Source organism: Pempheris klunzingeri, chromosome 15 (genome assembly GCF_042242105.1).
Source record: "Pempheris klunzingeri isolate RE-2024b chromosome 15, fPemKlu1.hap1, whole genome shotgun sequence".
NCBI lineage: Eukaryota > Metazoa > Chordata > Actinopteri > Acropomatiformes > Pempheridae > Pempheris > Pempheris klunzingeri.
In genome coordinates, this window is record NC_092026.1 from 10,828,389 (window position 1) to 10,843,055 (window position 14,667).

The following is a 14,667-nucleotide window of genomic DNA, read 5'->3' on the forward strand; positions in this document are numbered from 1 at the left end:
GGCAGTGACTAACTGAACAGATTGAACTGATAAAGGTCTTCACTCACTGGCAGTAGACGTGTCTGTAAACTTTTCGTCCCCTGGCGCTCCTCTCCGTGCACCCGTCTTCTTACTCGCTCTCTTTAGCACTACAAATGTTCCATAAAACCATAAAGTTGTTCAAATGTTGATTTTTTTTATTTTCAACATCAACAAAGGAAATTCCTGGTGACTTAGAAAATGGTCTACCCAAAAGTTAGGAGACTTAGTTAGTGTTTTCTTTATCTTTCATCAAAGCAGCCCGACTCTGTGGAAAGAACAGTACATACATATTGAAGTTTGAATTTAGATTCACAATGCAATGATTTAGCATCATGATACCATGACCGTGATACCAAGAGCGAAGCTTGTGGTCAGTTTAACCCACGGTTAAGTCCCTAATACTGCTGGTGTCGGTTACAGTGACGCCTTTTTGTCCTTCAGACATCACTGTTGGTTAAATAAAAGTTAAAGTTGAAGTCTACAACGCTCACACAATGATTGCCACCTCATGCATGAGAGGGTGACTTGAATAGTTAAATGATATGAAGGAAGAAGAGTCTTCTCAGTTCTCTCTCAGGATGAATCAGTGGAGGATTTTAAAACTTATTCCGCAGCTAATGCTTGAATTAACGAATAAATAAAGCTTGAGTGTTGCTCGCTGATCAATTTCATCATTTATTCGTATAGTTTACATCATAAGTTTCATTCTACTGCCTGCTTTTTATAATGTGGGACAGCCATGATAAATTGAGAGCCTTGTTTAATTTTCCTTCTTCACATGCTGTGTGTAAACAGATTTGCAGGATGCAGTTGACTGAAAATATAAGGAGGGAGACTGATGATTGTGGTTATACATGTTTTGTTGTTTTTTTTGCAGACTGATCTGACACAAGAAGAGTCATCTCTTATCAAATCATGATGGACTCCCGGTTTGTTAAACTGATTATAACTTACATCATATTATTATGCTATATTTTCTTTGCGCATGAGAGTTGATAATGAAGTGATAAATGTCCACTACATGCGTCCATCCAAGTCAGATTGCTGATTTTTATGTAAAAGTGACTCATGAGAGCAACATGGTTTTTTTTTTAGTTTCTGTTAAATCAAGCATTAGTATTGTTGCTATGGTTACCTGTAGCTTGCACAATGACTTACAGTACAGAGGTGGTTAAAGTGTTGACTGGAGCATTGTGTGGCGTGTTTCAATATACAGTTGAAAGATTAGATTTTCATGTGGCCACATAGAATCACAGATCCATGTGTACTTAGGTGAGTGTGAGCAGGATAAAGTGTGTGAACTCACCATCTAAGGGTGATCTCCCTGAATTTTTATTCTCCTCTGCGAGCATTACCTCCTCTGTAATCAAATAAAACTGGAGGTTAAACACAGACATATCTGTTTTCATTAAGGCACAGTTTAAATCATCAAACATGGAAATATATGTCGTACATGTCATTGTATTCTTTAGCATGTCAAACATTTACAGGATGTGAGGCCAAAGTGATGTAAACGCTGCTTTGAGAGTCCAGTGTGACCTTCTTCACAGACAGAGCTCTTATTCTCTCTTACATTCTCCCAATATTTCTCTCTCTTCCCACACTCACCCACATCTATGCACACATAAATATGCACTGCAGCTCTCTCACATACACATGCATGTAAACACACACACACAAATTTAAGTCAGTGAGTCAGTATCACCTTTTTCTCACCCTCTACTTGCGTGGGAGACTAGCAATGTAGATTGCCATTACAGCTCTGTATATATGTGTGTGTGTGTGTGTGTGTTTGTGTGCGCGTGTGTGCGTGCGTGTGTGTGTGTGTAATTCTGCAACTGAGTTACTCTACTGTATGTCCGAGAACTCTGAAAGTGTCTGTAGCAGTGAAGGGAAAAGACCCTTCAGCTGTTGAAATGTTGTAATCATACAATTTGTATAACATTTTGGGAGATGTGCTTATTCGTTTTCTTGTCTTTTGAGAGTTGGAATAGTAGATCTCGCTCTCAAGCATGTCTGTCAAACTTGAAGCTAAAGCCAGCAGCCAGTTAGCATAGCTTAGCCTGGAAACAAGGGGAAACGTCTTCGTCCAAAGGTAACCGAATCTGCCTGCTAGGGCCTCTAAAGCTCACTTATAAACACAACTGAACTGCAATAACAGTTATGCGTCAATTTGTGAATATGGTGCAGTGACTGACTCCTAGCTCCAAATATAAATAAAAGTATTTCCAAAAATAAAGAAATATTCTTTTAAATGATTTTGACTGCTATGTAAATTTCTGGAGTTATCATTGCACTGCACTTAACTGTGCTTAACTTTTAAACTTAGTATGCATGTACACACATGAACTAGAAAGGTTAGAAATAGTGAAACGACAAATCTGAAAATAAAATCACATCAGATAAATGTAAACTCATTCACGACTCCACATTCTTATCAAAAACATATTTTTAGATCCATCTAAACATTTTGGAATGGCTGATTTTTACTTCTCGGATGGCTTTTACCTATCAGAGTTTGTCTGTTTTGAGCAGAAAATCATCTGAATCCAAAATGCATAAAGTGGGGCCGGCAGCACTGACTCATGAGTTAAATTTAGAGGCAGCTGAAGTAATCATCAACAGGAAGATCGCTGGTTCAAAAGTAACCATGTGTGTCCATCAATAGCTGTATGTCTTATCAAAACGTCACTGAAGCCTGCCTGATCACTCCCTCACTGTAGGGCTCTATATCACTGCGTGCCACTGCATGTAACTATATAACGAGTGCGTGTCTGCAGATGTAAAGTTGTTCTGCTGCCCAGTACCTGCCCTGTCTATCCAGGCCCGGTAGCCGTTCAGTTCCCGTTCCACCTGCTGCTGGCGGCGTAGCTTCATGAAGGCCCGTCTGTTCTCCACCCTCTCCCTCTCCTTGGCAAATTCTCTGTAGAGGAAAGCATTAAAAACTGTTTTATTGAATAATGCAGACAGAAACACCAAAGGTACACGTAGGAAGAGCTGCACTCACCCTGAGAGGACACCCAACACCAGGTTAAGCACAAAGAATGAGCCGATTATGATGAGAGGAATGAAGTAGATCCAGTTCCATGTGGAACCCAAGGCATCGTTGGTCTGAAATCCATGAGATTCATTCATTGTTACACATAAACAGCTTCATGATGCTTTATGGTTCGTATGTTTCTGCAGAACTGAACTCTGAGGCTCACATCATAGAGAACGGCAGTCCATCCCTCCATGGTAATACACTGGAAGACAGTGAGTACAGCAAACAGGATGTTGTCGAACTGTGTGATGCCGTCATTGGGCCCGATCCAGGTGTCGTTGCAGTCGTACTTCTCCGGACACTTCCTCACTCCACAGGCGAACGCCAACTTTGATGAGTCAACAGTCTCATTCTCTAAAGAAAATCGAGCATATAGTATAGTATATAGTGTAGTTACATACATAATTTCCTCACCAATAAACATTAAGAACTACGACATTAAAACCACAACTTGCTCTTTTTACACTTCAGGTTTTGTACAGATTAAACAAACAAACTAAATAATCCACCAGTTAATGAGCTTTAGAGGTGCTGGTAGTCTAATTTTGCCTATTTCACATAGTATTTTCCCAAAATATCAAACTATTCCTGCTCTCCTACGGTGATGTCAGAAATTCATTGATTCATGATCTATACTGCTAATCATTACTTAAGGCTGGTCGCAGGGGGCTGGAGCCAATCCCAGCTGACATTGGGGGATGTCACCCTGGATTGGTCATCAGTCAACGATAGGGCCAACACATGCTCACACTCACACCTACGGGCAATTTAGAGTCACCAGTTAACCAAACCTGCATGTCTCTGGACTGTGGGAGGAAGCCAGAGCACCCGAAGAAAGCCCACGCAAGCATGGGGAGAACATGCAAACAGACGGCTTTGATCCAGGAACCCTCTTGCTGTGAGGAAACAGTACTAATGACAGCTATATTGTACTAATGTGTGTTTTCCCACAGCAAGTCATTGGTCCAGTACATAACTAACATAACTGTGATGCGAAAACCATCTTGTATTCAGTAGTTAAACTTTTGAAATGAACAGTCTTTGCATATTTTTCAATTGGGGAGAATGAATAAATGTAAATAGATGATGAAAAAGATTTCAAACCATAAGAGAAATTATTCTTCAATGCAGAGTATTTTTTATACATCTTTAATTATGTCTTGAGGGGATCTTTAAACTTAGGGGGAATTTTAGGGGGTCCATTAGAGAAGTAAGGGACAGATGTAAATACTTTTTCCCGCTCTAAATCCTGTGAATTTATTCTGATTTTATATCTTAATCCATCTTCTAGCTGTGTTGGGCGACGACAGTAAATGCTGTGGTGTGGCATATGATTATGCAGTAGTTGTTAACTAATTAAGCAGCGGCTAAATCAGCCAGCAACAACTCTAATAATACCCCTGAGTTCGCTGCTACTGTAATCTATGAAAGCCTGAGGTTCTCAAACAAAGATGTTCACACCCACTGTTCGAGAACAATGAGTAAACCACACATTTGGTATACCTGCTGGTAAACCAGTCATAAATAATGCAAAAAACAAAGCATGACGAGAGTCTTCATAAGGCACTGGTATTGTGATAAAAGCAGGTGCACCTCGGGACAGGAGGTGTCCACAGATGGCCAAAATCTATCCTCATACACCCCAACTGTTGGATATCATAATGCCTTCTGAGAGTTAAAACTAAACTCTCTGTAATGTGATCTACCTTCACCAAATGATGAGCATTAAGACATCCTTTTAGTTTCTTTTTGAGAGTCTAATGCCAAAACATGCTGTTAAAACAGCTTCACATGTGTTTCCTTTCAAATTAACCGAAACAACAAAACGGACCCAGAAGGACGCCACCGATACGACACAGTGAGACAGTATTTTAGAAGGCGTTTTAAGACTTTGATAAAACACTCGCATTAACTCAGGACCGGATCCAAAGCTTTTTCTCTTATGTTCAACTATTTGTTTCCACGCTGTTTAAACAAGAAATTAATTAATAAAGAGATACATGTGACGACTTTACTGTCTTCTTTGTATTAGAGCAGAAAGAGACAGCTTGCGGTCCCCAGGACCGTACCGAGGATGTCGACAGATGGCAGGCAGTTGTGGTGAAGCTTCCCGCTGTAGAACTCCAGGCCGATGATGGCAAACATGAGGATGGCGAAGAACAAGAGGAGGCCGATCTGCAGCAGTGGGATCATGGCCTTCATGATGGACTTCAGTACGATCTGCAGGCCTTGAAGTGTTCACAAAGAAATCCCATTTAAGAATAACATCAATGTATGTAAATGAAAAGTCAAACTCCACTGTCAGAACTATCGATTATCTGTTGGCTGTATGAAGACCAAAAAATATATCAGAGCCTCCAACTCAAAAAATAACTTTTCAATTCCTCTTCAATGCCTCAACATGAACAATGCACAGGATGCAGTCTATAAACACAGTGATTAAATGTCAAGAACAGCGAAAAACTGCAATGCACGTGCTTTTCAATGTGTCGTTTAACATGTTTCTACATGTCTAAGCTGTTTTTCACAGGTTTTTATCAAACAAATGTGCCAATGTGCAGCAGCATTCTGAATGGTGGGTTTAAGCTCAAAATTAACCTTGAACCTGACATTATGGACAAGCAACAAATTGTTTGGATAGTCAGCCTTACACAGCACAGAGATTTAACGTGGTTTTCACAATGCGGAGATTTTATAATTACTGACTTGAATAACACATTTTCAAGCAACTAGATTTGTGAACAGAATATGTCCTAAAATAACCCACAAAGTCACTTTTCTTTACACCAACTTTGTTCGACCTGACAGTACTGGATTAGAGGTCAGTAACTGACTCACTGGGGATCCCGGAGACGAGTTTGAGAGGTCTCAGCACTCGCACGGCCCTCAGGGTCCGGAGGTCCACTGGGATGTTCATGTGGGCCCCAGCAGTAGCCAGAATCCTGATGGACAACACACACACACACACACACACACACACAATATGTCATCAATATACTTGAATTAGTGGTATTTTTGAAGGTGGGATTGTTAGACAGATAGTGCATCGTTATCTGGGTTAAAATAGAGAAAACGCAAGAGGACATATTAAAAGAAAAACATCCATTAGTGGCTAAATTTGGTACAAAGCCTCACTTCCCTGTCTTGAGATTAATGTTCTTTGTCAGTGGTGTAAAATTCAGTAACAAAAATAGTTAAAGGGCAGCAAATGGATTTAACTCAAGGGCAGCTTTAGAGATTTTAAAGGAAAAAGGCAAATAATAAACTGGTTTGATGTCATAGTAGGTATAGTATATCCATTTAGTGTACCAGACTCGTATGGTGAGAGACAAAGAATGCACAGCCAAATACACCTGGCAGGCGTCTCTACTCACATCTGCCCACACACACGCGCGCTGATGTTCCTCCACCTACACATAAACACTGAAAAACAGCATCAGGAACAACAGACAGGCAATCTTTTACCAGCATACACCAGAAATCACATCTGAGTGTTTCTTGGCAAAAGCAGCTTTCGGGTAATTTTTTTTTAATCAGAAGAAGATAATGTTATAATTAAAAATCCAAAAGTGCAGCAATAATCCTGGTAAAAAAAACAAACTTACAATTTTCATTTAGGGTTTCATTTTGCATTTAATGTCAACATCAACCAAGCCACTTGAATGACCTGTAACCATGAATGCTTTCACTGATGAGAGATCCAATATTCACCTTTAATCTGCTATGTAATATTCTGGTGAAAATAATTCTAGAAATGGTAGTTAATGTCCAGATTTCTCTTTCTCTCTTTGTTACACGCAGATAGAAATATACAAACTCATACAATCTTTGGACAATGTTAGGAAGTGTGGGGGAGGGTATATGTGTGTATATGTGTGTGTGAGCAGGGGGTAGAAAGCGCATGGCAGAAACTCAAGTGTAAGCCCACGCAGAATCTCTCCTGAAAGCAGTGGGAGGGAGGGAGGGAGGGAGGGAGAGAGGCCAAAAGGGGCGAGTGAATGAGTGAGGCAACGTTCACACTACTGTGAATAAACCTGAAAATACTGAGCGGTGAGCGCTCGCTGTCGGAACCATCGTGTTCAGGACCTTTACTGTCAATTCTGTGAGCGACTGCATGATATTCTTAAAAATGGACCACATGAAAAGATTGTCATGATTTACATGTGCATATTTTCTCTCTACGCTAAAATGTGAGGTAGCGTCGTCAAATTTGAGCGAGTGATGTTGGAGAGCATGTAACCATGTGTTTGGTTACCTTGATGTGTAAAATCAAAACAACAAAATGCAAAACACTCTAGATATGCTTCTAACAACAGACTCATCATTCCTATTTCCCCTTTAAAAGCAACAGTTTAAGGAGCCAGGACACTCTGAGACAGCTTCTTTGGAGAAAACTGATCTTCTCCAAGAGGCGCACAGTTATTCATCACACATATGGTGAATAGAACTGAACAGTATTAAAGATAAAAATACTCGAAAAATACGCGATTTAGCACTTCTGTACAGTAGAGGTACTCTCAAGAGACACTTTTAAAAATAAAGGTCAATATCAGTGCTGCTGAGGCCACTGACTATCCTGACTTTTAGTCCCAAGTGCGTAACTCAATAGTGTCTTTTATGATCCCTGAAAATTTCAACTTGCGGCATCATCAGGTCAAAATGTTATTAGCCCCAGTTGTATTTTTAATTTGTGCTAATCATCAAATATTAACATGCGAATATGCCACACTGAGATGGCTAAAATTATATCTGTTTAATGTCAGCATGTTGGCATTGCCATTGTGAACAAGCTAGCTTGCCAATGATAGCATTGAATTGTAGCGCCTTATAGTTGCTAGCAGGCTTGTACAAACATAGTCTTGTCTTAGACTTGACACAGCTCCTGCCGTTCCCCAGGGAGCATTAAACAACGTTTTCACAGGCTGCGCGTACTACTCAAGCTGATAAAATGTGTGGGGCATTTAATGTGGACACCTTAAATATGTTTCTAGAAGGAAACTCCTGTTCTGTCCTGTGATGTCTGTCTGCAGGAGCAAACAAGTGAGTGGTGGAAATATGTGGAGAATCCAGATTTTCATTAATCAGATGTTGAAATTGAAGCAGACTTTAACCTATTAGCATACCTACTTTACATTACATGTCAGACTTTCAAATGTTTACACCGCAGTCTGACTTTATTATATGTTTTGATTAGTAAGAAGTATTGTCGACAAATAACAACAGCTCAAATCAAGTTAACGTAAATGAGTCGATGCAACAACAAACAATACATGCAAATGAAGTCATTCAAATTTTCTTATTTTTTCACACAGATGAGCAGGCCCACAAAAACAATCAGTATTACTTCAGTGTGATTATTAGCAGTAATTGGGTTTTAGTGTGCATTTAAATGTACTGAGCGAGCAAGTGAGTGAGTGAGTGAGTGAGTGAGTGAGTGAGTAAGTAAGTCAGACAAAGAGATGACACAGTGAGAGACACTGAGACAGAGCAGGAGCAGAAGAGTGGGAGTCTGTGGAAATAGCCTTCAGTCCAAACACGCTTAACAAAGGCAGGCAACAGCAGAGCTCCTTCAAGGCTGCACAACAATTCAGTGGAGGCTCCCTCAAAATTAAAACAAATATTGTGTCTGCTTGTGGTAGCTCATTAATCATCACTACACACACGCACACACACACACACGTACAAGGAGGCCATTTTCTTTTGTTTAGTTTAGAAATAGTTTTCAAGTAGAAAAAAATGTTCACTGACACAATCAACAGTCATGCAAACCAACGTTTTTCATCTTACAGTATCATTCATATATTTACAATGTGGACACTTGAAATGCTATATGGGTAAATTTGCATCTCACCTCATTGGGAGCACCAAATATTGTTAGATAAGTTCAAAAATTCAAAAAAGCAGTCCTAAAATGGTTTAAAAGAGTTATTATGGAGTTCCACAGGGTTCGATTCTTGGTCCTGTTTTATTCAATGCTTCCACTCGCTAATATTGTTGACAATAACAATAATTCCTATCATAATTATGTAGATGATGGTCAGTTTTCACATCACTGTCGCTTGATGTAGTAGTAGTATAGTAGTAGTAGTATAAACTGTAGTTTATGATGATTCGACCAGACTCCATATCCAAGAATTTCTTCCAACTCAATTGAGCCAAAACTGTAATTGTTTACAGAGTTCATGCCACATTGGCAAAAGATTTGTGTTCATCGTATCTCTGAGTCAATTAAGACTGTAAAACAAAGCAGGAATCTAATTCTATTAAAATGTAACAAGAATAACAGATCTTATGTCTACAGCTGACACATTCCTTCATCACCAGTAAGTTAGATTGCTGTGATCCTGTTAGCTCCAAAAAATCTATTGTCTTTGTCACTAATGTGTGCATGCTGGCATATTGGGCACGTGCATTGCACAGATACATTTTCCTTTTATACTTTTAACATAGTAGTTTAATATTTGTTTTCTTTTTGGATCCCACCTCCCAACAGGACCTGGATCAACCAATCAACTGGCTTGACACACAAGTCCAGTTACCTCCAAGTTTTCCCAATGAGTTTATGGTCTTAGTCACCAATTTCAAGTCCTCTTCAACACAGCATGATGTTCATTTTGTAAATTATGATCTCATTTAGAGTAAAATAAAGCAGGGTATGCTTTAGGGTGGGTCTACCTTGTGACTAGCCAGTCAGAGGTGGGTTACGCCGAAGCCTAACCAATCATAGACGAAATGAAATTCTTCTCTAGTTCCGAAAACTAGATGCTGATGCCTAAAATGCCAAATTTAAGGCTTCAAAACGGCAGCCCACAAGCCAGTGGGTGATGTGACGGGGGCTATGTCCAATTCTTGTATACATTCTCTGGCCCCTAATGCTTTTTTCTGACTGAGACTTGTGCCTTGAAAAGTAGAATTCCAGTTTAAGTATAGCCTCACAGAGCAGATATCATGGCTGTAAACTCTGTAAAATCACTGTAAACTCACCCTTTTAAAAATTTCTGTTCCTTTGAATGTCCTTTATGAAACAATCTCGTGTATTTCATATAACCAAATTTGCTCTGCCTTACATATCCTGCATTTCACAAACACTCTAAGGACAAATTCTTAATTTGCAGGAGTGAAAATTCACTTGGTTTAAAGAAATTGAAATGAACAGAAAAATGTCAAATCTCGCAATACAGTCACAGTGTCATGGCTTAATCAGAGTTTTCAGTACATTGAAGAGACACCAAAACATTTTGGGCAGCCACACACACACGTACACACACACACACACACACACACACACACACATACACATACACACAGCTCTACAGATTCAACTCTGTAACAATCCAGCAGCAAGTTAATGTTCATACTGAGAGGCTAATCTCTTTCTTGTTGGCTCTTTAAGTGAAGCACTATTGCACAGTATTGTACCAAACTGGCTGTGGAGAGGATGAATTCATTACATGCACAGAATGCAGCCTCTCCCACACACCTCCACCTACACGAAGAACACCACCAAAAACTACAGTAATCAGCAGCATCACGTTGCTCACCATTTCAGCACAGCTCCGCATATGGCAGTGCAGCTGAATCAACATCGACATAATAAATCAACAAATTGACTTTGAAATAAATTTGGAAAAAACACAAACCATGCGTCTAATGGCAACATTAATACTGCTCTGTTGAATTGGGATTACATTAAAAAAGACATTTATTCACTATTAGTCATAAAATAAATGGCTGGGTGTATATTTTCACAAAGAAAACCCACCTGGGACTGTAAGCTATTGTTTGTTCTGTTCAATTATGACAGCAAAATTAGAGCTGAGACCACTGCAGCCGTCCTTTGAAACTCCTGGAAAAATACACACGATGTTGATGAGATCCTAAACTTTTACTCTTAAGTTTCTGAATTAGTTTTGAGAACCACTGACATGAATGCAAACACATTTGGAAGTTTTGAGGTTACAGATGTGCAGTGGGACTGGTGCTTACTAGTGGGTTCAAATGCAGTGGGCCACATACAGGTGGATCAAACTAATTTACCAACATGTACACAAGGACACACGGCTGCATTTACAACCCAGGGATGAGCTAAATCAACTGTTTGTAAATCCATCACTGCTTCCTCTTAGTAACCACTGGTTAGTTTCAAACTAGTCATTTGCTAAATCGAGTTGGATCAAAAACTTGCATTTAATGTTCAAGCTTGTTGCAACTTTAGTAAAGTTCAAATCATTTAAAACATCTGCATCATCTATATCAGCACCATCCAATCAAACTGAATCAACTTTATTATATAAGCTGTTTTAAAAACAACATTTGCAGGGGTCAAACAACACATTGCCTCATTCATATGGGCTTATATGTTGAAATATGTGCGTTTCGTATTCATACAGTTGAGTAAGTGGGACATATCTGTTTACGCTACCCTACACCTGGCAGTTCTTCTGTGCAACTATTTATTAATAACTAATGCTGTTTTGGGGTCTTTAGGTAAATAACAAAACCACATGTGGTGTTATGTGCACAGTATACTTGATGGATACACACACGACACACAGAAGGTGGTTAATGTGGTGGGGACGGCAAACATTGGCCCCAATAGGTTAATCCAGCCATACATGAACATGCACATAACTGATACAGAGGCAAATTGCTTTGGTGTTCAAAGACAGACACATAAGAGTGAGACTTTTCTCACTCCTGTGTGTCTGTCTTTGTGCCAGATGGCTAATGAATTACACCCACCCAGTTGTATTATTCATCCTGTTTAAAAAGCAACAATTTTAGTGTCGCTCTCTCTTAGAGGGACAACAGACTGGGGCAATAAGGGAAAGCTAATATCTTTTATACAACATGATGCAACGCTGACAGGGAGGCACACGCTCTCTCACACACACACACACACACACACACACACACACACAGGAGTATGTGTGCAGGCACAGCAGGGGATATCATATCATCTATCATTTAGGTCTGATGAGGGAGTCGTCAGATCTAATTTGACAACATTAGGGCAGCAGGATCAGTGGCAACAGTCTGTACCCTCAGCCTTATAAATGGAGTAACAAGCACACACATACGCTCAAGTCCTTTGGGAGACATTTTACTGCTAATCAAAGCATCAAGTCCACCTGTGCCAATCTGCTTGCCGCAGGATATAATTGACCATTTTAGGAATCCTAGTGAATTAATTTGGTTTGTGGGTAAGTTGTTCTAGCTGTGGTCCTTTTTGCTACACACTCCTCACTCAGATTAAGGATTTTAATTGAGCTCAGCGTCCCAGCAGATTCGCTTCTAGCAATTCATTAATATGAAATGGAATGAATGCCGCCAGCGCTGGCCCAGTGGCCTCAATTTTATTCCCATACGGCCCCTATGACACATGTGTGTTTTCTTTTAAGTCTGACTTACTTGTACTGTGCCACCAGAGTGAAAGAGAGTCACAGTGTGTGTGTGTGTGTGTGTGTGTGTGTGTGTGTGTGTGCGTGTTTGAGTGGGAGACAGCGAGAGGACAGCAGCATATGTGCTACCAGAAAATGTGTCAAACAGGTGGCAGGAAACCAGGTCGTCAGTTACCAACCAGCTGTGGCTGGAAATGGGCGAGATGATCTGTGAGCTGCAGAAAGTACCCCGGCGACTTTTTATACATTTCATACTTGAAGTGACACGATTTCAGTTGTATGAAGAGCTTAACTTCAACAGTGGAGTCTACTGTAACTTTGCTGTCAGTCACAGGCACAGCAACAAACCACACTTTTAAGGTTTAAAACCAGCATCACTAATGAAAAAAAGACTTGATGTTACATTACAGAGAAACATTATGATTCATTCAGGGTCATTTTTCTGGCCATCTGGTTTAATTAATTTATTTTTTAGCTCTGATTTTGATCTCTACCAACTCCTGAGGGAAATATCTGTCTCTCTAGCTGATAAATGCTCCATTATGTCCACTGCTTAGTTTATAACAGGGTCTGTCTGCCACTAGGTGATGAGCAGGTACTAAACAGTTTTTTTTTTTAGCCTTTCGCATTAAAAGCTGCCTCCTGCAACTGAAAACGGTGCTATAAAAGCGGTGAGAGTGAACTAAGAGTGAAGTTGTGGGCTGGACGGCTAAACAATGAGCTGACACTCGCTAAAAAGCTCCATAAAGCTGAGCGAAGCACATTCAGGGGGTCATTTTCTGTAGGTCAGTCACTGCAAACGACTTCTTGCCATTTGATAAACTGATGTTTAAAATCAATCAAAATATCAGTTTCGCCTCTTTAAAAGGTGCAATACAATAAGAACCTTACCAAAAACATTTGAACTTTTTCTTCAATCAGTGTGTGTGTGTGTGTGTAAAACATACGGTATTATAGTGGCTTTGCCCTGTCTGCTGTAATTCATGAAATGGTAGAACTGAAACTACTTGAAATTGTTGTGTTTAAGCCATTTTAAAGCAAAAATGCTAAATGTGAAACTAGATGGTTAGACGGTTCAACGGAGCAATTTATCCTGTAAATCCTGTTCTTTCTTTTTTAAGTGACACGTAGGGAAGAAGCAGGATGTAAGTAAGGACTGAGTGTTCAATGAACACTGGACTCCACAATACATTTCACCAAACTCCCTGAATTCCAACAAACGGTTACACAATTTGCACCACTGGCCTTCAAGTGACGACCTAAGATAAATCTCCGTTATAAGCAACACTCACTTTTGGTAGGTTTGACAGGTGACTGGTAAAACTGCAGCTGTGGTCATCTGGTTGGTTACAGCAAATATTCACAGCGTATCTATTTAGCCGTATTTGGCTGAAACGATTACTGGAACATACTGAGGATACGGGTGGACACTGAGAAGTGCTGCAGGGGTGGTTTGTTCCTGTAAGTTTCTTTAGATGTGTGATTGAAACCCACTGTAACTATCCATTGATTCAAGCTGAGCACTCCTGAAAAAGGAAAAGCCTGGTTGGCAATTTGTATTAAATTATTATACGTTATTATAATATCATATTATTGGAGAGGTCGAGTACTTTAAGGTTTCAGCCAGAGATTGTCCAGAGTGCCTGTACAGACGTAGAAAATATCATTACACTGACGTGCTGCTCCAGCCATGTGTGGCCAGCAATGTTGTATTTTCCTTTAAAAAAAAATGGTAAAACTAGTGAATAATGAGCTGGTCCTTAGTACCAAACAGTGTCTTGTTTCTTTCTGCTAACAAGTCATAAATTGAGAAACTGGAAGCAAAACGCTTTGTTGCAAACTTTGGTGGCTAATGAGAGAATTTCAAAGTATCTGGATAAAGCAGCCAGTGCTGTTAAGGTACCGTCCCTTCAGAGCGTGTTATTAAAACCAACTGAACACTTTAACCTTATCAATTCTGTGGAGATTTGTCAACAACACAGCATTAAGGCCGACACTAACTGGTCTGCAAACGTAATGCTGATGTGCCTCTTATGTAAGAGGCAGTGAGAGAGAGAGAGAGAGAGAGAGAGAGACAGCGAGATAGGAGGACAGACAGAGAAATAAGAGATACTGAGGGAAAAAAAGATGTGGGTGTCAGGTTGAAATGAGATGTCAACACGACAACAGCAATCCTCCCAGAAAGCTGAATACTGTAGACTT

General features: G+C 39.9%; 1 protein-coding gene across 1 annotated transcript in view; it reads right to left on the reverse strand.

Annotated features, from left to right (window-relative positions):
* Positions 1 to 14,667, reverse strand: part of LOC139214383 (voltage-dependent R-type calcium channel subunit alpha-1E-like) — a 50,303-nt gene that overhangs the window by 22,376 nt on the left and 13,260 nt on the right. The window contains exons 5-11 of the mRNA XM_070845226.1: positions 5,903 to 6,006; positions 5,134 to 5,292; positions 3,228 to 3,418; positions 3,029 to 3,132; positions 2,829 to 2,944; positions 1,328 to 1,381; positions 48 to 128 (exon numbers count right to left, since the gene is read on the reverse strand). Coding sequence (XP_070701327.1) covers positions 48 to 128; positions 1,328 to 1,381; positions 2,829 to 2,944; positions 3,029 to 3,132; positions 3,228 to 3,418; positions 5,134 to 5,292; positions 5,903 to 6,006 — 809 coding nt within the window. The remainder of the gene's footprint in view (positions 1 to 47; positions 129 to 1,327; positions 1,382 to 2,828; positions 2,945 to 3,028; positions 3,133 to 3,227; positions 3,419 to 5,133; positions 5,293 to 5,902; positions 6,007 to 14,667) is intronic.